Here is a 23,536-nt window from a genome sequence, read left to right as displayed (position 1 = left end):
GAGGGTGTCTTTCTTTCCCCCAGTTGAGGAATTTGGACTTCCTCCTTTTAGCAACCAGGAACAGCGGGGAGTGGTCAGATTTAATTTCAGGCAACTACAGGAGCAATTACGGAATGGACAGGAGAAGGGCAGGAACGGCGGCGGTGAGGGGACCTGCCAGATCTGCTGCAGTGGCCCCGGGAGGAGGGGAGCAGGAGCAGGGTGACCACCCAGCTGTAAACAGGCAGCGGCACGTGGGGAAGGCAGGGCACGGAGTTCCGGCGTGAGGACTGCCGCACAGCGTAGCCCAGCTCGATGGCCTCCCCATAGACACCCAAGCCAGCTCCTCTGCAGAGCAGCCTTCCCAGTCACTTAAGGTTCAGACCCACACAGGCTTGCATGGCTCACTGATGCTCCCGGGGTCCGGGAGAGGAAAGGCACTGCCCGTGGACTCCTGCTGCAGCGTCTTTGGGCTGCACAAATCACAGGTGATGGGGAGACAAATGGGGAGGGGGTGTGATGGCTACCGGTCACATCCCCACAAGCAGGGTGGGGAAAAAAAGACTCCCCCCACACACACCACGGCACTCTGCAGAAGGGCCAGATCTACTGAGAAAGGGGCCACTGCAGGCTGGGAGAAGGGCCACACACTTCTCAGAAGAGAAGGCCGGCTGCGAATAGGGCCTCACACTCCCAGCAGTCCCTCCAACCTTGTGATGCTAACAGGAAAGAGAAGCTCTTTGGATGCCCTATGGGCCCCTGCCTCCCAGAAATAAGCTCGCCAGGGTTTTATGGGAGCAAGGCTGAGGCGTGGCAGGGAAGGGGCCCCCACTGGTGCTCCCCATCTCATCAGCGCATGCGGCCATACAGGCATGAGTCCGGCCTGCCTGGGGCCAGCATTAACTTGTGTCCTGGAGGGGAAAGTAGAAGTCCATGCTCCTAGTTCAGGAGGCCAGGGCCGACCTTCAGCTCCCTGTGTTGCTTCTGGGGACCCTTCCAGCCCTGCTTTGCCTTGGGGCTTTAGAGACGACCACTTTCAGCTGCTTCCCTCCCAGAAGGGTGTATAGAAACTGTCCCGTGCTCCAGTTCCCAAACCTGGATGCAGATCTGAACAAACGGGTGTGTCTTAAAGATGCACATTCTCAGGCCCTGGCCCCAGGAGTTCCTGGTAACTTTCAGGCTAGGGTGAAGCGTGGGAACCTGCTTATTTACAGGCACCCACAGGCCAGAGTCTGGGTACCGCTGCCGACCCCTGCTTGCTCGACATCCGGAAAAGCAGGCACAGAGCTGCTTGTTGGCTTTCTGGACTCATCGCTGACAGCATCTCACCGCCAAAATAGGGGTTGTTAAAAATCTCCTGGTTCCTTGTGATAACCCATTCACAGACAAGCCCCTCCAAGTTGACCTAAACCTATTCATATTCTCAGCTTGCAAAAGGCAGTGAGTATATGGGGTGGGAACAGCTGCGGTATCTCAGCCTTCCTTTCTCCTCCTGCCTGGCACCATCTGACCTCTGATGTCCACAGCTCCCGACCACTGCTGGTGGCCTCCTGCAGATCACTGGGTCCTGAGCTGTACTTGGTTTACATCGCACTGGCAGTCACGGCCCAAGGCCGCCCTTCCTGGAGGAGAGACGAAAGGGCTTTTGCTGGCACAGATGGCTCAGGGTTGTAGCTATCAACTCATGTAAAGTCAGCACCCAGGCCCAGGTATGTTAGAGCAAGGGAGGGAATGCCAGCTGCTGGGCATGGGGCCCTCACTTCCCTGTCATCTGTGCGCTTGGTCAAGCAAAATGCGCGTGACCCAGGGTCTCCAGAGACGGCTTGAAGAGTGTCTGAAGCCCCACTTGGCCCCCAAGACTGCACAGTAATGGGGATGTTTAGCCGGGTGGCAGTGTGCCTTCACTTGAGAGAGAAGCTTCTTTGCTGCTACAGGGCTGAACTCACGAACTTTGTAGTCTAGGGGGAGTTGAAGTCTGTGCCCTTTTCCCAAGGTCAGTGTCCCATAAAGACGGCACCATTCGCCGTGAGATGAGTGAACACAGCAGCCTGCTCAGCCTGTGACTGACCAGTGTCATCCTGGACCCTTGTGACTCCATCCTCAGTCATTCACTGAGGCGGGCGGATTGAGCAGAAGATATTTTCTTCTTGATTCTTGGCACAGCACGCGAGGTTCACGAGTCATAGAGGATTGGCTTTGTTTGTCTTTTGGGAAGAACCTTCTCCTCCCTCTGCAAACACGCTTGTTTCTTTTCAGAGCCTAAAGGAAGGAGACTTCCGAAGGGCTTGTCCACCTGCCCCCGGGGATGAGATGCTGGGTTGTCCCTCCGCCTTCCGTGGGTCCACACTGCCTCTCCGTCTCCAGGGAGCTCTTCCTTAAAACCACTGTTGCTGACCATTTCTTCAGAGCAACTGGACAGCAGGTAGACAAGGAGCCCAGAAACCCTGGGTCTAGGCAATATGTGGTTAGCACACCCTCCTTCCGTGGCTGTCTGAGGGTAGACTGATTAGCTGTGCAGCCTTGGCTCACTGTGACGTAAACGGCCCTGAGACCCCATCAGGCAGGCCCCTTCCCCTTTCTTGGCTGTGGGCTGCTTGGGTCAGACCAGCAGGGAGCAGTAGCAGGAGTCTGTGCCCTGCCCCTGACTTATGTCATCTCACCCTCCCTGCAAGGAAGGCAGTGCTCTCACTCCCACTTGATAACTGGGGAAACTGAGGCACGGGAAGGCTGACTGCCTTTCCAGTGGCACACTCCTAGTAAGCAGCATAGCTTATTGGGCATTTTGGCCCCCGACTCCCTTGCTAAAGTCTTCCCCAGCTCTGAGAGCTTCAGATTCCCAAAGCCAAGAATGTACTCGCTGGGCTGCGTGGGACAGGCAGCTCATTTATAATGGAATCTGGCCTGTAAAAGTTTAACGAGGAGCGTGTCTGATAAGATGGCTTGGTCTTTGATCTTTGCTGAACGCCAATCCCTTGCAGAAGAGGAGCTGCCTGGCTCTGGGCTTTGGAGAGAGCCGCAGTGGTCAGCCGGGAGCAGGAGGGGCCAGGGAGTGGAGCAAATCTTGATGCGCTGGCCGAGGCGGGTGTGCAGTGGGGAAGGGGCTGTGGCAGGATCAGGATGACCTTTTCGGTTCCTCTGCTGTCACTCGGGGCCCCCACTGTCAGACGTTTCCTCTTCACACCCCCAGGATGTAGACAGAACAGGGTTGAGGCCGGGGTTCACATCTTGCCTGTGCTGCTTACACTCTTTACGTCTTCGGGCTTGCTTAGCCCCACAGCCTCAGTGCCCCCATCTGTAAAATGAGGACATGATGGTTCCCGGTGTGAAACTGTTGTGAGGACTCGATGGGTGTCTGTAGCACATGTAGAACCACACCTGGGACATACGGAGTGGAGGACGGTCCCCTGCTCTCTTCACTCCCCTGCTGACATTACAAGGAAACCCACATTTCCCTGCAGACCCCCTGTAGGGTGCTGGGCCAGTGATGTCCCATTCAGTCCTCCCAACACCCTGTAAGGTAGAGGATTTTCTCCTTGATTGATAGAGGAGAGAACTGGGGGTTCCCAGAATTTAAAAGCTTCCCAAGACTGCCCAGCTTGTGAGATCTCACCAAGCCTGAGCTCTTTCCTATGTCATGATTGTCCTCAGAGAGGAAAGAGAGTCTCACCATAGTTCCCAGGGCTGCAGTGTGTTGTCTCTGTCTGCAGACATGGAAACAGACCAGTAATCAACTCAAAGGAATTAATCACTAAGAGTAAAATTTCAGGCATTGGTGGAGTGGATTGGCCTTTGAGGTGGGAGTCCTCTTAGCCTGCACGTGTTCAGATTGTCCACTCAGTGGAAGCTGACGCCACTGCCAGATGTATTCATTTATTCAGCCTCACTCATCGTTGCTGGATTTATTGTATCCCAAGTACTATCACTTGAGGCCACTCCTGCCAGCCCCAGTCAACATGTGTGGAGAGGAAGTGTGAGCGGTGTCCTGCCCCTGAGACACTGCTTAAAAAGCTCAGAAATTGCTGCTGCCCTCAAGCCTCTGTGACTGCAGCGTAGACGGCATGTCTGGTGCCCATCCAGAAGTGTGCTGGACACGCCAGGAGCCCCAGCCCTCCGTCCTCTCCTTCCAGGGCTGCACTTCTGGAATGTACACTTGGCTTTGCTGTCCAAACGAAGCAGCGAGAGTTCAGAGTTGCTTAACGCAGTGGGGAACGTTCCTAGTGCTCATTCCTCTGAGGACACTCACCCGGTGACCATGTGTGCCAGCCTCATGCACTGGGGATACAGGCCCAAGGAGGCAGTCTTTTATATAATAGAATGTTTATTTGTATAAATGTATGGGGTGCAAGTCCAGTTTTGTGATTTGCATAGGTTTGTAGTGGTGACGTCGGGGCTTTCAGGGTATCCATCACCTGAATAGGGTGCATTGCACCCACTGGTTTCTCACCTTCCATGCCCCTTCCACCTCCAGGAGGCTCAGTCTTGCTCCCTGCACAGACTCCATGCATGATCTGGTTGGGGAGAGGGCAGAAATTGGGCAATGAGAGGGTGGTATGCTGGAAGAGGGGTATGGGGAGCCCAGAGCACCAGGAATACGGGAACAGAAAACATTTATCAGCAGGGAGGCACGGATGCCTGCCTCCACCATGTCCCAGTCCTTCCCCAACCCGGGCCACCGGGGGCCCCACCGCCTTCTTAGGGTTGCCCTGCTCCAAGGAGAGAAATCTTTTCAAAGCACAGACTCACGGCGGCTTGGTGAAAATCAGCAGCACACCCACCTCTAAGAAGAGATATAGCTGAGCTACTCAGGATTCTCCAGCTAGTTTTGACAGGCATCCAGGAAAGGAAATTCCACACACCACTCTGGCAGGCTGGGCCAGCGTTGAAGAATCTCACTGTGGAGGAGTTTACCTCCAGCACATTGGCCACCCAGGCCCTTTCTCATCGCTACAAACCAGGCCCTTCGAGAAGTATAGTGAAAGCTCTCCCCCTAACGAAGGCCTCACCCCCACTCCCAAGATTGCCATCTTATTCTCTTATTTCCTTATTCCTACCCATGGCTTTAACCCCTTGACTTTCTGGAAGATTCTGTTCAGCGGCACTCAGCCAAGGGCAGCTTCTATTACAGACAAAGACCCCATGTACCCCGGAGGGTAACCCCTGTCACAGTTTACCTGGAGGGGGCCTAAGCAGGACCAATTCCCACAGGGCCTCGTCCCCGTCCCGGGGCCCAGCCACATTCCTGGTTCCACTGGATGCTTGAAGCAAACCCAAGGCTTCCTCCAGGCCCCGCACCTCACTCCTCCGCTCCCACCCTGCTCCACCAGAGCCTTCCCTTTGCTAGGAAAAAAGTCTCCCTGATAATCCCCCTCTTATCTTTTATGCTTTTTGGGTTTTCTGTTTGCAAAAGCTGATAACCTTCTTATTCTTCTGCCCGCCCCCCCCCCCCCCCCCCGCCCCAGCAGGGGGACTGATAAAGGGTGGGTGGATCAATTAACCATTGTGGACCATGAGGCTAGATTGTGACCAAGTCCATCTGTATTGCATCCTTTGTAGGCATAATTTTATAACTTAATTTCCCTACCAAAACATCAATGTTTACTTAGTAAGAAATCTGCTCTTTGTCAACCGAAAACAGTGATTTCTTTATTACGGCTCTGCATAGGGGGTGACAGCTGAAACCTGGCCGGCTCTGGTGTGGTGGTGTCTGTATGGGAACGGGGATGAGTGCAGGTCAAATGTATGGGATGTGTAAACATATGTGTGTTTGTTGCAGATAGGGCTGGGGCTGGCCTGGAGGGGGCCTGGACAGGCACATAGATGTTACGGCCAAGAGGGCCCATGGAGGGATCATATAGACAACCACTGAGCCCCAGACACTTTCCAGCAGTCACACACGTTCACCACCAGCACCAGCCCTGCAGCCGTCCTGCTCCCAGAATCCTCATCTACTCAGCCAAGTTAAACCAGAGACTTCTTCTACCCAGCCATCCTTTGAAAACAAAATGGTCTTATTAAATACTGAAAACATGCAAAAGAACAATGAAAGTAGCCAGGTACAGTGGCTTACACAGGAAATCCCAACACTTAGGGAGGCCAAGGCAGGTGAATCACCTGAGGTCAGGAGTTCGAGACCCCAACATGGCAAAACCCTGTCTCTACTAATAATACACAAATTAGCTGGGCGTAGTAGCACATGCCTGTCATCCCAGCTACTGGGGAGGCTGAGGCAGGAGAATCACATGAACCCGAAAGGCGGAGGTTGCAGTGAGCCAAGATCGCGCCATTGCACTCCAACCTGGGCAACAAGAGTGAAACTGCGTCTCAAAAAATAAATAAATAAATAAAAACAAAAGCATGCTTAAGCTATCTGAGTAATTACGACATATACGCCCTCATCCCCTGCCCACGCTAAGGACTGGGGACATGCCAGCACCTTTGAGGCCCCGGGTCTTCCCCTTTCTCCTGCCTCAGGTCCTCCCCACTCCATCATTCTTTGGGATTTGGAGTTTATCACCCCTCACATCTATGTCAGTTTTACCTTGTGTCTGACTCCCCTAACAATATATTACTTCATTTTGCTTTGTCATCCTTTATATAAATGGAATTATTGCAGAGATATTCTTCCGGAACTTGCCTTCTCACTCCGTGTTGTTCCGAAGATTCTCCTGCTAATGCGTGGGGCTCTTTCTTCATTCATTTTGGCTGCTCTGAAGCAGCCAAAATGTTGACTGGCATTGGGGATGTGTCTATGGTTTTGCTAATTTGAACATGACTGCAGAAACACTTTTATACCATCCTCTGGGCCCCAAGGGCGGGGCTACTTAAAGTAAATGCATGTCTGGGAGTGGAAATGCTGAGTCACAGGGGATTCACGTTGTAACCCTCCTAGATACTGCCAGACTTCGCCCGCTGGTTTTGCCAACACTCACTCTCACCAGCAGTTTGAGAGCTGGGCTTGCCCTGTATCCTCGTGATAATCCTTACCCGTCGCTTTGGAGGTGATGGCCTCTACATTTTAATTTTTGCCAAAATGGCACTTTTCTGTGATTCTGATTTTCTGCTTTCCCTTATTACTAATGAAGCTCAGTGTTCTTTCTCATGCCTGTTGGCTACAAAGGTTTCCTTCTTGGGAAATGTCTATTTCCCATTTGGAAATCAGCCCATTTATCTATGGACAGATTTGGCTATTTTGGCCATTTATCTATGAGGTCGCCTTTTTCCCATTGTTTGAATAAGCATTTTGCACACCAAGGTGACTCACTCCAGTTAGCAGTGTGTGTTGTGAATATCCTCTCCCAGTTTGTGCCTGGTCTCTTCACCGCCTTGATGGCATGGTTTGGCTGAAGAGAAGTTCATTGTAAAGTAGCTCAGGTGGGTTACCAACCTTTCTACTACAGTTTTCCCCACATGTTCTCCTTCCGCTCCGGTGTCTGGTCAGACCTTCAGCCTCTGGACTATACTGGCTATTCCCCAATACAACACCCCCTTGTTCAGCTATTCTCCCATCTCAGAACACCAGGCCTCTACTACTCACCACCTCCAGTCCGTTCTCTTACAAGAGTCTGGGCCCAGTTCAGATGCCGCCTCCTGCAAAAAGCCCCCTCAGATTGCACCAACAGAGTGGGTGAATTCTTTTCCTCCCACTCCTCTTCCTGCTCCAGCACCTGGTGGACTGCTTGCAGGCTCCAGTCAGTGTCTATCCTCTCTCTGTGACCCCAGAGGTCCTGGCACGGTGATTTGGCCAAATCACCAATGTGAACTATGCGATTGAGGGCCCGTGATTTCCTGAGCTCGTGGGTGGTCTTGGGAGTGCCTTCCCAGCAGCAGCACCCTGACTGTCATACCATCACCATGGCTTCATGGGCACTCAAGTGGTCTGCCGAGATCTGTGCATGTGTGGATGCACAGTAGACCTTAGGAATGTGGGGTGCAACACTTGTCAGTCAGGTTTGCAACCACCTGCTCCCTTACTACCTGGGTGCATGCAGGACCCTGGACCAGCCTGTGACCCCAGCTCCCCACCGTCAGTGCCATCAGAGGCCCACGCGCAGTGAACATCGGCTGATCTGGGGGAGTGATGTGTGGACATGGACACAGATCAGCAATGAATGCCTGGACACTGTGGCCTCAGCTACCATGTGCAGAGCCTCTCCGTGAGGACAGACTGCCACCAGACACACGGGAGAGTACCTTGTAACGAAAGACATGGGCTGCGCTTCAGTTTGGGGAAGGGACAGTTCTCCATTGTTTTCCAAACGACCTTGCCGTATGGCTCTTAAAAAATGCAAATCCCCTTCGGACATTTTGGAAAGAACTTGATTTCTAGAACTTTCTAAATCAATGTATGGAAAATATGGTAAGCACTCTTGCCAGCGTACAGTTTCACCTACAAAACGAAACACCAAAACCCAAACCAACAAACAAAAACCCTGGGGAGGAGATTGAATTCCATCCAGAGGACTGTTCTGGAGCTCTGTTTCTAGAGTCGAGGGTGGCAGGAGCTGGCCTTGCTCTACAGGGAGGCCCTGGGAGAGCAGACACATGCACGCCCTGCCCTGGCACTAAGAAGTCTCAGTTTTGGCCAGGCACAGTGGCTCACACCTATAATCCCAGCACTTTGGGAGGCCAAGGCAAGCGGATCGCCTGAGGTCAAGAGTTCGAGACCAGCCCGGCTAACTTGGTGAAACTCCGTCTCTACTGAAAGTATAAAAAAATTAGCCAGGCATAGTGGTGGGCACCTGTAATCCCAGCTACTCAGGAGGCTGAGGCAGAAGAATTGCTTGAACCGAGGAAGCAGAGGTTACAGTGAGCTGAGATCACACCATCGCACTCCAGTCTGGGCAACAGAGCAAGACTCCATCTCAAAAAAAAAAAAAAAAAAAAAAAAGTCCCCGATAGGGGAGGAAGAGATGCAAGGCTGAGCTGTGGGACTGCAGCTTCCTTTCCAGCAGATCAGTGGGCCTAGAGGATATCTGCCCAGCATTTCTGAGAAAGTGGGCACCTGGCCCTGAGCAGTTTGGCAATGACAAAAGATCCTAGCTTCCTTACTCTGGAGCTCTGTGGACCCCACCCATGGCCCTGTGATCCTGGTGGGTGGTAGACATATTGGCCCAAAGGCAGGGCTGGTGCACGCACGCAAGCCAGCCGTTCCTGGTGCAGGAGGAAATGGCGTGTTGGGGCCGTGTGCTGGGTGGATTCTGGCTATGGGGAGTCAGTGACCGTGAAATCCAGGCGGCGGGTGGGAAAGCCCACTCCAGAGCCCTGTGCACACGGGGTAGGAACTCAGGGCTCAGACACCTTCCTCCACCATGGGTGCCCCAGCATGGGAGTTCCCCTTCCCTGCCAGCCTGCCTCAAAGGGAGCATCTACTGGGTTATTCCGACCAATAATATAGGAGCCCTGCTAAACGCTTAGTCTCAGAAGAACGGTGGCAATAATGATGATGATGTCTGCCGCCTCCCTAGGGCCGACTCTAGGCCAATTCAACACGCTTTCCATGATGAGTTCATTTCCTGGGGCTGCTGAAACACGATACCACAAACTCAGTGGCTTCAAACAATGGAAATGTGTTCTCTCACAGTTTTGGAGATCAGAAATCCAAAATCAGTATCACTGGACCAAGATCCAGGTGTCACCAGGGCTGTGTGCTCTTAGAGGTCCCCGGGGGGAGACTGTCCTTGCCTCTCCCATCTTCTGGTGCTGCCAGTATTCCTCGGCCAGTGGCCCCATCGCTGTAGTCTCTGCCTTTCCGTTGTGTGGCCGTCTCATCTCCTGTATCTCAGATCTTACTCTGCTGTCTTAAAAGGACTCCGTGATGGGATAACCCATAATCTCCTCGTCTCCAAATCCTTGCCTTACTTACATTTGCCAACTCCCTTTTCCCAGTCAGTTCTTGTTCACAGGTTCCGGGGGTAGAACGTGGACATAGCTCTGGGAGATCTCATGAGCGCCCCCACATGCCTTCCCTCCGCTCCTCACAACAGGTTTGTAAGATTAGTATTATATCTGTTCAGAGAGGGCACATGTGTGCTCCCAGCCACACAGCCAAGAGTAAGCTGAGCTGAGCTGGGACTCCGGTCTTGTGCTGTAGTGTCTGTGCTCTTCCGTGGACATACTCCCCGCTTCATTCATTCATTCATTCATTCATTCAGCAGACATGTATTTGAGCATGCTCTATGTCCCTGGCATGTGCAGGGCCAGCTATGTGAACAGAACAGATACAGGAGACGGGGCGCGTGTGAGCTCACAGCTGACAACGTCTGGTCATCAGCTGAGATGGACATGTGTTCAGGGTCAGGGGAAGGAGCCACCTAACACAGAAGCACCACACGAGGAGCCTGACCTTGCCCTTGACCTGGGGCTGGGGGCGCCTTGGGTGAGGGGTCCCTGAGCTGGCACCTCTGGGAGGAGAACTGGGGTTGACTGGGGAAAGGGATGCAGAGGGGAAGGGCAAGACTGGAGTCGCAGACGTCAAGGGGCAAAGCTATGAGAGGCGAGCATGGCCTGTGCCAAGGACCAGAGAGTGGTGTACAGGACACAGAGGGGAGAGGCAGGCCCTAGCCACATGGGATTGCGGCCCCTCCCCTGCTCCCACTGAGGTTGTAAGTCACCCTGAGAAGCAGGCAGGTGGTAAGATTTCTAGGCTCATACCCCCAAGTGACTGGGCCTCCCTTTCTCTTCATCAGCAACAGCCCTTAGACCAGTCTGGGGGCACTCGGGTCCCTTTGTTTCCACCTGCTGCTGCCACTGACCTCACCGTGGCCATGCCGCTGGTGCTTTGGGACTCGGCAGTGCTGTCTGTTAAGCAGGGCATGAAGGGCCTGTTCCTGCCTGTCTGGCCCCGCTGGCCAGCACAGATCTGGAAGCAAAGCCGTCTCTGGCGTGCCAAGGGTGGGCTCCTCCGCCGGCTCTGGCCCCGAGTGGGACAGCCCGCCCTGATGGCTGGTGCTGAGTCTGGATGAGTCAGCAAGCCTTCAGCCTTGCATTGTTCAGCTTCCCCAAGGAGGCTCCGTGACTGGGGCGTGGGGGCCCCAATCCCTGCACTTCCTTCCCTTTCTCTCACTCCTTAAGGAACACGCCGGTTCCTGCCCCTGAACCTTGTTTCAGGCGGTGCTCAGGCCAGATGCTTCCCTTCTCCTCCCCAGCCTTCAAAGCCTTACTCATTTCTCAGGCAGAAGCTACACACCCTCCACGTACACATCCCCCATCATTCTCGCTCCCAGGGGCAGCACCCACTCCGAGGGTCTGGCATGCTAGCTTAGGCGCAGCCAGCTGGGTGCTGAGTTGTGCATGGCTGTTGCAGGGTGCTCATTGACTTGGCCTCTCCGCTTGTCTCCCGCCAAAAATCTCATGGCAGCAGATGGGGAAGGGTCCTAAGATTTGATGCTGAAAGGTGTGGGCTGGGTCTACCCCACCCTCTGAGCTGCTTCCATTCGCTCATCTGCTAGATGAGAGGGATGGGCACTAGCTGAGCTACTAAGTGCCTAGTGCTACACTGCACGCTTTCCATGCTTGGCTCATCCTATCTCACAGCTGCCGCACCTGCAGGCAAGGGAGCCTGAGACTCAGGGCACGTAGCGCTGAGGCCACAACAGCACCCAAGCCATGATTCAGACCCAGATCTGTGACGTCAGAGTCCAAGCTCTGTCCACCAGTGGGGGTGGCCCCCTCAGCCTTCACTGCCCCGGAGTCAGCCAGCTGAAGTTACATCTGCCAGGGGACCACCACGTCAATCTTCTCGAGAACTGAGCCAGTGAGGGTGGAGCCAGCACAAGCCTGCATCTGGGTGGACCCTTAGAGCTGTCACTGTGCGTGATCCGACTTCACAGAGGCAGAGAGGCTGGCCTTCTATTCCAGCTCCGCAGCTGTGGGCAAGTCACATGACTTCCTTGAGCCTCAGCTTCCTGGCCTTTAAAATGGAGATAATGAAATCTGCTTTGCAGGCCTGCTGGATGAACTGCGCATAGCGGGTGTTCTGCAAATGCTGACAACTTTGTCAGCCGCAGCTCTGATGTTCTCTACCATCTTCCCTGTCAGGCTCTCCCTGCAGGGCCTCCAGCAGCGCCATGCTTGACCCCTACCAGCTCAGCAAGCCCTGCGGACAGAGAGAACCAAAGACTCCAGCCAAAGCTGCTGTGTAGGGCACATGCCCATCTCTGATATGGAATATGTTGATCAGCTGGGCTCAGGTCACATGTCCCCTGCCCAGAGCAGCGCAAAGGAAGTGAGTTCAATATAGACCCAGCCCAAAGCACTCTGTGGGCTGTGCCCTGCCCCCCGTCAGGCATAACCTTCTCACACACACACACACACACACACACACACGCACACACACACACAGAGCTACTTGCTCCAGCCTTTCTTTGCACACCCTGGTTCCTTTGTTGGTAACGTACCACCTCATGACTCCTATTCATCCCTCAAGACCCAGCCCTAAAGTCACCACCTCTGAGAAGCCTTCCTGCACACTTCCAGACAGAATTAGAATATCACTCCTCTGCTGGAGCCCTTATCATGCTGCCCTGAAATGACCTGATTCATGGGTCTGCCTCTTCCCCCTGGGCTCTGAGCTCCTTACAGGTCCCCAGGCACAGCCCTGTTGGGAGTGTGAACAAATAAGAAGGAACAACTGGTCAGATCAGGCTCAGACTAGCTCAGAGCTGGACTGAGGGAGAAGGCAATGCATAGGAGCAGTGTCTGAGCTGAGCGGCCTGCAGAAGGGCTGTCTCTGCTGCTGGTTGCTTGGCCACGAGAATGTGAGGTGTGCACATGTGTATCTGTGACGAAGGAGACTGTGGCTGTCTTTTACATTGAGCTCATGCAGCCGGCTCCGCCTCCCGTCCTGAAGGCCAACTCTGAGTCTCTGCCCAGCTGTCAGAAGTCAAAGCCGGAATGGCCACGGGTTTCACACCAAGGCTGGGGCCATGCAGTACAGCAGTGTGGAAACAGAAGAAGAAAGGGAGGTGGAGGTTGCTGCTGGGGTCGGCCTGAAGTGGTGGCTCAGACTTCACCAGTAGTCAGTCACCTTTCCTGGTGAGGTCTCCGTGGCTCAGTTGTCTGTTCGCCAGCGCTGGCATCACCCAGCATGGTGGGACCCTGGGGTCTGGGATGGGGACAAGTGTGCAAGAAAGAGGGGCTCTGGGCCCTGAGGGGCCCACTGTGTGGTTCGGAATGCTGCCGTGATTCGGGGTTGCTGGCAAGCTCCCGCAGGCCCCGCCTGCCTGTGTGATGCTGGCAGTTCTGCCAGTTCTGGCCATTCCTCTGGCTTTGCTTGGTCTGTCGCAAACACGTGTGCCCCTGGATCCTTAGCGGTCATTCAACACAGTGGGGCGGGGGTTTCCAGTTCCCTACACAGAGTGGGATAGGATTGTGTGTGATGACCAGATAGGGGTGAGGTGGGGACTGGAGACAGAGGAGCTGAAACGGTGGGGAGAAAGCTCTCCTGGCCTCAGGTGCTGCCCTCTCCCTGATCCTGCCCACACCCTGAGCCCTGCTCACCACCAACCAGTGTCATCAAGAACACCCGCTTCTCTGTGCAGGGCACAGGCAGGAGCTCCAGCCAGTCCCACCTGGTTGGCTGCGGTTGTACCATATACTGTCTGAGCACCCTTGGCCAAGGGACCTAGTATATCTGGGGGTGTTCTCATCTGCGAGACGGACATAAAGTGCCTGTGTTGTGAATGTTTTATTTGAATTCAAAAAGGAAACATGTGCATGTGCCCCGCAGATGGCTGGCACACAGTTGGCCCTGCCCTGGGGAGATGCCAGGTAAGAGCACAGCTGTGATCTCACTGGTCCTGTGCAAAAGAGACATCTCGGGAGGCTTCCTGGAGGAAGTGCCTAGATAGTCATTCATGGCTGTCTTGGCCAATGGGCCTTTTGTCTCAGGCATTGTGTGCCCTGGGTTCCCAGGTCAGCAGACCTGTTGTATTCCAAGCTGGCTTGTTGCCGAGGAGGGAAGGGACGGGAGTTAATTCGTGTAAACCCCCTACCAGCTGCCTGGCCCTGGTCTTTTCATACCACCCTGGTGAGGCACCAGAGAGAAGCAGCATTCTGGTTGAGGCCACACAGTGACGTGGGGAGGATTAGGGAGCCAGTGCCCCTCAAAGGGGCAGGCAGTGCCAAATGCAGTGTCCTGCCCCACCCCCCTGCATGCCTAGAGCATTTGCATCTGTCCCCGTGGCGCCGCTCAGATCCTGTCTTCCAGGCCCGGCACCCGCAGCCTTCCCTGGCAGAGGGGAAGAGCGAGAATTGCACCGTGCCTTTTAGTAAGACCTGTTGTGGGGGCTGGGCTATCTCTCCACTGTCCCTGATAGAATCTGTTCTGGAATAGGACAGTGACCTCTCCCAGTTTCCTGCCTGGTCACACCATTGGAACAAGGAGTCCTGGGCAGAAGTGCTGTGAGGGGGCGCACGGCGCCTGGATGAGGGAGCCCCAGCCCCAGAGTGAGACCCGCTGGAGGGGGCTCCTGCTTGCCTCTCAGTGGCCACAGGGCATAGAGAATGATTCTCCTGTCTGGACGCAGTGTGCTCATGGTCAAGGGCAGTGGTTGGTGCAGTTTTTCCATACCCACCTTCAGGGTACACAGCCAGTGCTTACTTCATGGGGCAGCCATGAGGAGATAGTCCAGCCACCCCTGCAGAGACCCCTGGACGTCCCTGCAGAGCCCAGGGCCTGAGAAAGGAAGAGGCTGCCCTGGGCTCCACCTCGGCTCCTGATTCCTTGGTGATGCCTGCGGTGGGAAGCGGGAGGTGGAGTCTACCTTCCCCAAATGGTGGCAACTGCACTGTGGAGATGAAAGCTCCAGCTCCTCCATGTGTGACCCAGGCCCCACCTGCCACCTCTAGGCCCAGCTGCCTCCATCGCAGCCCCAGACAATGGTGTGCATGTGGCCATGACAACACCTCACTCCAGGCCTCTCAGGGGAGGCTCACCTGGCCGGTGGGATCTGGGTCACCTGGCATAGACCAGGCCTGCCGTGTGGCCTCACCATGTAGCTTGAAATTCCCACGTGATCACTGGCTATTGCAGGGGGTGCTCAGCTGTGGTTGGCACACCCCACGGGGCAACCCTGGTGCCAGGGAAGCTGGCATTCCTGGGACCTGAGCAAGCCACCTAAGGCCACCGGCATCTGATCACAGGCTACTGTGACCTCAAACCGGGCTGGCATCCTGCAGGCTCTGGGAACCTGCCCTGCCTGGAATGTCCAGGAGGAACGAGGAGTCAGGACAGGAGGCACTCAGCTGTTCTCCCAGCCTGTAGGCACCCTGCATTTTGCTGAGCCACACTCAGCCTTCCAGAACTCGCATCCTTCAGCCCAAGTCTCCCCTGAGGAGCCATAGAGAGGTGACATTCTCCCAGAGCCTTCTCTTCACAACCCACCCACCCTGTGGCAGGATGTGAATGTCATCCAGCTGCACTCACGACCTGCCCTTGTCCAGGGGTGCATTCAGTCTGGTTCTACTTCTCCTCTCCTGGGCACGCATAGCAGCCCCTGCTTAACAGATAGCAAAAGGTATCCGTTAAGCCCCCCACACTTCATACAGTTCCCATAGAGAGGCACCCACCTCTACAGGCAGCCTGTGAGTGCGAACGTTTTGAGGTTGTGACTTCTGGCTTATTCCCTGAGCTTAGTGGCTGACACACAGACCTGTGGCTGTCACTGATTCTGAAGGTACCTCTGAGCACCTGCATGGCGCCAGTCCCAGGCCAGGTGCTGCACATGTGGAAGTGCCTCGGACACTCCCTGCTCCCAGGCAGAGCCCAGAAACCCGGCAGATGCACCTGTCAGCCTGAGCCCGGAACAGTGCACCCCGGGGGAACAGAGAGAAGGGATCTTGAGACAGGAGAAGGGGCCACCTGCTTGGCTGACAGGGATGAGGAGTTGGCCACCACAGTATAGGGTGCAGGAAGGCATTTGAGGCCAAGGATTGGCATAGGCAAAAAGGCAGAAGCAGGTTCGTGGGATCTGCATGCCCAAGACAGTCACATCTGCTGAACTAGGCAACCAGGCAGCAGAAGACCCTCCAGGCATGGCGCAGCGGCCTCCCAGGGAGAAGTTTGTGAAACCCAGATGTGAGAACATCTGGATGTTACCTCTTTGGTATTATACCGTAAGCCCAGTTTGCATGCACTATTGAGTATGATCAGTAATTATCTCTGCTTTGCTCAGCCAGCGGACAAATCATTTCCTGTCTGAAATAACCAGTGCCTGCAGTGGCCTTTCACGTCCAGCATCAATCCAGTGTGAAGATTGTGAGGGCCTCCCGGACACGTCCGGGTTAGCCCTCCAAGTGTGGTTCTAACCCTCTCATAGCAGTTCTTCTCTCATGACTGCCCGCCGTGTCTCTGGCACAGTTTTGGGGACTTTCATCCTCACAACAACACTATGAAACAGACACTATTGTGATCCCCATTCCTCAGATGAGGAAACTAAGGCTTGGAGAAGTTACAGTATGATTTGGCTGGGATTCCAACCCAGGTTTGTCCGATTCTTTTTTTTTTTTTCCGAGACAGACTCTCGCTCTACCGCCCAGTCGCCCAAACTGGAGTGCAATGGCGCGATCTCGGCTCACTGCCACCTCCTCCTCCTAGGTTCAAGCAATTCTCCTGCCTCAGCCTCCTGAGTAGCTGGGATTATAAGCACGTGCCACCATGCCCAGCTAATTTTTTTATTTTTAGTAGAGACGGGTTTCACCATGTTAGCCAGGATGGTCTTGATCTCCTGACCTTGTGATCCGCCCACTTCAGCCTCCCAAAGTGCTGGGAATACAGGTGTGAGCCACCTCGCCTGGCCTGTCTGATTCTAACACACTCTCTTGTCTTTGCACAATGTCAAATTACGGACTGAAGAATTAAAAATGAAATTTTGGTAAATGTGGTTGCTGGTGACTTAGCTGTGGTTTTGCAGCTGCTTCACTGTAAAGTCTGATTCATCTTTAACAAGTGAGTTTTGGAGTAGATTACCTCAAAATACACCTGTAGCTGCATAGAGGCTTCAGGTCAGCATGCCTGCCGTAAGGGCCGGAGGTCACACTGAGTGGATTCCATGGCTCTCCGTGGGCAGATTGGGGGACATTGGGTTGGGCCCTGGCCATGCCAGCCCAAGCCAAGGGCACAAACCAAATGCATGCCTGGCTGTTGGGGCATCTCAGAAGGGTGGCTCTGTTAGCTTTAGGAGGAATTCTACGGAAGGAGAGTGAGGAGATATTCCAAGATTTTAGTTAGGGCTCACCAATTTCAAAAGTCACAATGAATCCTGACCTTGAGGCGGAGCTGGTCACACCAACAACCAACCATCCACCTGAAGCCAGAAATTCTCCACTTGCCTGACATCTCCTGCTCTCTCTCTTTCTTACATACCTGTTAGGAATGTGAGCTCCTTGAACCTTACCTATAGTATTTGTATTTTTATATTCTTTTTCATGCATGTTTCTAGCATGCAGGCCTGTGCCCAGCCCTGAATAGGCACTGGGGAAGCCACAGTGCAGCTGTGACGTGTGGGTGGCCTGCTGTGCCTATGCTCCAGCAAGTCCGGTCGCGGGTGCCAGGTCCATTCTCAGCGTGGGACTGGCGGGTGGGCACACGCATCGGCATGGAGCTTTTGGTCTGCATTCACAGGCTAATGCTTGAGAGTTCAGACTCTAATTCACAGACGACCAGGGGATGTCGGTGATTACTTGCTAAGTAATAAGTGTAGGTTGTTGTGGAGACTCTTTCCAGGAGAGACAAGGACTGATCCATGTCAGTTTTGGGGTCTTGGTGGGGTTCCCTCTGTGTCCTCCTTCTTAGACGGTTGCCCGTTGTCTCTGCAGGCCCCCCGCCCTGAGCGGCAGCCCTGTCATCTCTGACATCTCCTTGATCCGGCTTTCCCCACACCCGGCTGGCCCTGGGGACTCCCCCTTCAACGCCCCACACCCATATGTGAACCCCCACATGGAGCACTACCTCCGTTCCGTGCACAGCAGCCCCACGCTCTCCGTGATCTCTGCAGCCAGGGGCCTCAGCCCCGCTGACGGTGAGTAGGGTCTGGGGATGGGGAAGGGCAGCTAGGGCACTGGGGCAGGGTGCAGGCAACTTCTCTGACACTAACACTGTCAACTCACCAGCCTTAGTCCCCTTCAACAGTGACCAGGCTGGTGTTCCTTCACACACTACGAGCTTTTTTGGGTTTTATGCTCATTAAAGAGCCCTTGGTAAGCACTCTTTTGCATGCAAACCATGTATGATTTACCATAATAACAGTAAGGGTCTATCCAGATAGGTCCTGGATTAGAACCACTGGTTGTAATTAACCAACATCTGCAGAAGCCGGTGTTAAGAAAGGGGACGTTGTGTTGGGGTGTCTCGTGCAGGGGTGGGCCGGCTGCTGCCTTCATCTCTGCTAGATCTGCCCCTTGTAGGTTAACATACAAGGCCACCAAGGGGCGGCCCAGGCCCTGGGCTCCAGCGATGAAGCTGTGGCGTTGTGTCTGTCAGTTCAGATGTCCGAGAGAAAATTGATGGGCCCAGCTCAAAGATCAGATGGCCATCCCTGGTGTGACTAATTTCAGCCAGAAAAGGGCAGGGTCACATGGTACAAATATGTTTTTATATGCATAAAGCAGATCTAAAGTTTTAGACTTCTAGCCCTCACCCGCCCCACCGACAGACAGACACATGCAAACACATATTCATGGCCAGCATATTTCGGGACCAGTCCCACCCATGCCGTCTCCCTGGGAAGTGCATCCCCATTCTCAGCATGGCGTGGCCCGGTGCCGCCCCTGACAGCGCTCTGCTAGCCACTCATTGTTCCCATCCTTGAAAGGAACCAAGTGCATCTTCTCGGAATACATGAAGCTGAGACTTGACCTCTCAGGCTAGAGGACGTTTGCAACTTGAACTTGAGAGCCCCATGGGCAGAGGCTCTGGGAAACATGGTCCAGCATTCTCCAGCATTCTCCGCTACCAGCATTCTCCCCCAGAGGAATGTATCCTCTTCCAAGTGGTGGGCGTGACTGTGAGTTGAAGTAGAAACCTGGCTCTGAGAATGCGCAAGCTGGAATTTCACAATGAAAAAGAGGCTTCCGCTTTTCAAATGTGCAGAAAGGCTCCCTGAAGCATTGACTCATCTTCCTGGCATGGAGGCTTGCACTTTGCCTGGTCCTCACCAGAGAGAAGCCAAGCAAGGCAAATGGCTGTAGCCAGGGGGCTGGCAAATGGCTAGCCGGAATGTGGCACCATTCCGAAATGGCCTCTTAAGGTCAGAACTCAGCCCTGAACTCTGCGTGTGTCCCCTGAGTGGCCTTAAGCAAGCTGAGGTGCCCTGAGGCCTGTGCTGCCTGGCTGATGTCTCGAGGACAGCGGGCCCAGCCCTGTCCACGTCACTCCTGAGGACTCAGTGCTGGGATTACAGGCATGAGCACCGTGCCCAACCCATGACAGGCTGACCAAGAGAGAGAGGACACAGGTCAGGTTCTGCCCAGCTCAACTAACACTGTCAACTCCCCAGCCTTCGTCCCCTTGGACAGTGACCAGGCTCGTGTTCCTTCATGCTACTCCTAAACAATGGGTTGAGGGGTGCCCCCCAAAAGACAGGTCCACCTCCTAACCCCCAAACCTGTGAGTATTCCCTCATTTGGAAAAGCAAGCTTTGCAGATGTCATTAAGTTAGTGCCCTTAAGCTGAAGAGATCATCCCAGATTACCTGCATAGGTCCTAAATCCAATTACAGGTATCCCCACAAGCACACACAGAAAAGACAGACACATTCACGCCCACCCAGGGACATACAGGGTCACAGGGGACAAGGCGATGTGAAGGCAGAGGCACAGATGGGAGTGCCGTGGCCATGAGCAGGACGCTGGTAACCACCAGAAACTGGAAGAGGTGAGGAACCATCTTCCCCTCGAGCATCTGGAAGGAGTGCAGCCCTGCCAGCCCCTTAATTTCAGATTTCTGGCCTCCAGAACTGTGAGAGAATAAAGTTCTGTTGTTTTAACGACAGTTAACACCAAGTTTATGCTAATCTGTTACAGCCTCCCCGGGAAACTAATCCACATAGTGACAGGGCTCCCAAGGAAGAGGCAGAAGGAACCTGGCTACCTCTCCTAGGGCTGGGGCCAGAGGGCCCAGATAGATGTCCATGGGAGCAAGGAAGGAACAGAGCACCCTCCTGGAAATGCTCAGGAACCAGGGACGCTGAATTCCACCCACTGCAGTGCAGCCCAGGAAAAGCTAGGTGGGCTGGGCACAGTGGCTCATGCCTGTAATCCCCGTATTTGCGGAGGCCAGGTGTGAGGATCGCTTGAGCCCAGGAGTTCAAAGCTGCAGTGACCACTGCGCTTCAGCCTGGGCAACAGAGTGAGATCCTGTCTGTGAAAAAAAAAATTTTAAATTAGGAGCCAGAGGTGGCGAGACGGAGCTGCCCCTGGAGGAGAGGCCTTCGACTGATGGAGCACCATGCTATGCGTGAGTTCCAGATAACACTGAGGTAGCTCCTGGAACACCAGCGTACCCACCCACAGCCCCACGACACAGCAGGCACCTGGCTAATTTGCATGGCCCTGACTCCTGCAGGAAGTAGACCAGATACCCTGAGGCCTCACCAGCTCTGGGCCAAGCTGCTAAGGGACCGAGGATGGCAGATCAGGTTCAAGAGCAGCTGGCAGGAGGTCTGAACTCAAGTCCTGTGTGCCCTGCTTGGTACCAGCCCCAGAGCCTGCCATGTGAGGCTTGGAAGCTCATCAGCGATCCGAGGCAGTGTCTGCCAGACCATATGTGACTGGGACAAATGGTATCTCCAGAGAAGGCTTTGGGGGAAGGCGAGTAGGCAGGAAGGAGTAGGGGAGGGCACTTCAGGCATGGACAGGGGAGGCAGAGGCCGTGGGCGATCAGCCTGGCTGGAGGCCTGGGCTCTCGGGAGATGCAGCAGGAGCTGGCGAGAAGGAGGCAGAGGACGGCAGCTTCCATGGCTTGGTCTCCTCTCTCTGCCAAGTGCATGAGAGCTCATTTGGAATTTGCCGAGGCTGGTCACAGATGCTGTGGCGCACAGCGGTTAGGAGCTTGCTCCCTGGATTCAGACTGCCCTCTTTGCACACCTGTGGACTCTCGATGCAGGTGCTGGGTTTCCAAGTTCCCGTTCGTTTCCTGACACCGCCCTGCTGAGGGCCAGCCTCCCTCAGATGCTCTGAATTTCGTCCTCGCTGTGTCTTGCCTAAGCCCTGGGTAGGGCCGACCTCAAGGCTGAAGCAGGCAGCCCCGAGGCTCTATGCTGCAGGGATAAGGACACAGGCAGGCCAGGAGCTTTATCTGGCTAGGCCTGGTGCCCCGAGAATGTTCTCACATTGTTCTCACATGAGATGGCCAGCACATTCAGCCATCTCACCCTGAATGTTCAGGCACAGACTGACTTGGCCCAGCCATGAGCCACCAAGGTGCCTCTGTCTGCACCTCCTTTTAACTTTAAAGACTCTGCTGGACCATGGTTCCTGCTGGCCTGGGGCTCCAGGATTCTGTGGGGCATAGAGGCAGGGGAGGAAGAGATTGTTTTATGAATCTGGTGAAATGGAGGAGTGTGGAAGTCGGGATCTGGTCTCCTTCAGCAGCAACACCCCAGCTCCTGCTGGCCAAGCCCAGGACCATCGCAATGCAGACAGTGGGGTGGTGGGGGTGAAGTGCTGAGGAAAGAACCCCCCACACCAGGTGTGCGTTTCTCTCTTCTCTTTTTTTGGCAGGAAAAGGTGTGGCCAGTGCCAGGTTCTGACGGCTTCTTTCTCTCTCCTCTGCCCACAGTGGCCCAGGAGCACCTTAAGGAGAGGGGTCTGTTTGGCCTCCCTGCTCCAGGCACCACCCCCTCAGACTATTACCACCAGATGACCCTCGTGGCGGGCCACCCCGCACCTTACGGGGACCTGTTGATGCAGAGTGCGGGTGCTGCCAGCGCACCCCATCTCCATGACTACCTCAACCCAGTGGACGGTGAGTGCCAGCCCCGAGGGGCTGAGGATGGGGCCAGTGGGTTCTCCCTTGAGGCTGAGGAGGTCACTCGCTGTTTCTTTTGGGGACGATGGCCCTTAAGGAGAGGTTGGGTTGTACTCTGATGCCTTCCAGGGCACTGAGTCTGAACACTGACTGAGTCAGCACGGGTCACAAAGCGTTGTAAGCATCACAGACACCACAGCCAACGGAGCCGGAACTTACAGTGCAATGGGGAGAAACGGATGCTAGGCAGCTCTGGGAATTACATGTCAAAGTAGCCAACTACAAATGGACCGGGAAACAAAGCAGGGGCCAGGAGTGGGCACTGGGTGGGCAGGGTGCAGTTTGGAATGGGGAAGTCAGAGGAAGCCTCACTGGAAAGTTGAAATCTGGGGGTGAGTGCTCCAGGCAGAGGAGACTGCAGTGCAAAGGGCCTGAGGCAGCAGTGGGCCTGCCGAGCTCAAGAAACAGCCAGAAGGCCAGAGCGGGCGGTGAGGCGTGGGAATGGGGGTGCAGCCAGAGTTTCCGGGTGGGGTCTTGCCAACCAGCAGACCTCGGAAGAGGCTGGCTTTCACTGGAGATGAGGCTGGGCAGAGGAGAAAAGAGATCTGACTGACTCACAGACAGAATCTCCCTCCGTGTTGATGTGAGAATTGATTTGGAGGCAAGATGGAGGCCGGGGGTCCAGTTGATAGAGGTGGGGAGGAGGGGCCAGGGCTCGGGAAGACGGTGAAGGTAGAGCCACAGGATGTGCTCCCAGCTAGAATATGGAGTTGAGAGAAAGGGGAGTTGAACTTGACCGCAGGGTCTCGGGCCTGAGCATTTGAAGGATGGAGTTGGTGACTGAGCTGGGAAGCTGTAGGTGGGAAGGAGGGAAGTCAGGTATCCTGGGTAGATGAAGCTTTTGGTGCCTGCTAGACACCAAGTCCTTCCTACCTACCAAATCCCATCCTCACAGCTGCTTTCAAAGGGATGCCTGTGACCCCCTGACCGTGAGCCCTGGGGTCAGCATGGAGTCCCCCTCAAGGAAGAGTGGAGACGATGGAAGGCTCAGCGCCCCTCCCATCCCCCAGTCAGTGCCCCTCCGCCTGCGGAGCGGCTGGCAGGAAGTCATGTGGGGCCAGGCGGGGCCATGAGACTCAGGGTGGGCGCCCCCCGCCGCTTTGCTCACCCTGACCCTCCCCCAGGGCTTCTCCCAGGGGAGCCCTTCACTTCCCTAAGGCCTGGCTGACATCTTGCCTCCTCCAGGACGTCTCTCTGGAAGCCTCCTCCTTCCCTGTCCCCTGTCCCCCTCAGTCACTGGGACAGCTCCCTCCTCGGGATCCTACTTCACTCTTTGCCTGTCCTACCTAATACTTATAGCAACTGCCTCACATGGCTCCTCAGCTATCTTGAGCATCTCCTGCTTCCCAGGAAGAGTTTTGCTGAGAAGAGGGTGGCAGACCTCCAAGGCTGACCCCTCATGGGTGTGGTCCTCGCCAGGCCATAGCATGCCTCAGGGATGCCACCAGAATGTGGTCCCTGTGTCTGTCCTGTTCTTCCTTGCCTTCCCCAGCATGGCGTTTAGTCCAGAATTAAGCATACCACGCAGGTGTT

The 23,536-nt window shown here is 54.9% G+C and overlaps 1 protein-coding gene across 1 annotated transcript in view; it reads left to right on the top strand.

The window, feature by feature from the left end:
* The window catches only part of GLI2 (GLI family zinc finger 2), a 254,979-nt gene that overhangs the window by 195,581 nt on the left and 35,862 nt on the right, over positions 1-23,536 (top strand). The window contains exons 4-5 of the mRNA XM_010342171.3: positions 17,794-17,996; positions 21,755-21,940. Of these exons, the coding sequence (XP_010340473.3) occupies positions 17,794-17,996; positions 21,755-21,940 (389 nt within the window). The remainder of the gene's footprint in view (positions 1-17,793; positions 17,997-21,754; positions 21,941-23,536) is intronic.

Source organism: Saimiri boliviensis, chromosome 5 (genome assembly GCF_048565385.1).
Source record: "Saimiri boliviensis isolate mSaiBol1 chromosome 5, mSaiBol1.pri, whole genome shotgun sequence".
Classification (NCBI taxonomy): domain Eukaryota; kingdom Metazoa; phylum Chordata; class Mammalia; order Primates; family Cebidae; genus Saimiri; species Saimiri boliviensis.
This window is presented reverse-complemented; position numbering and strand designations above follow the sequence as displayed.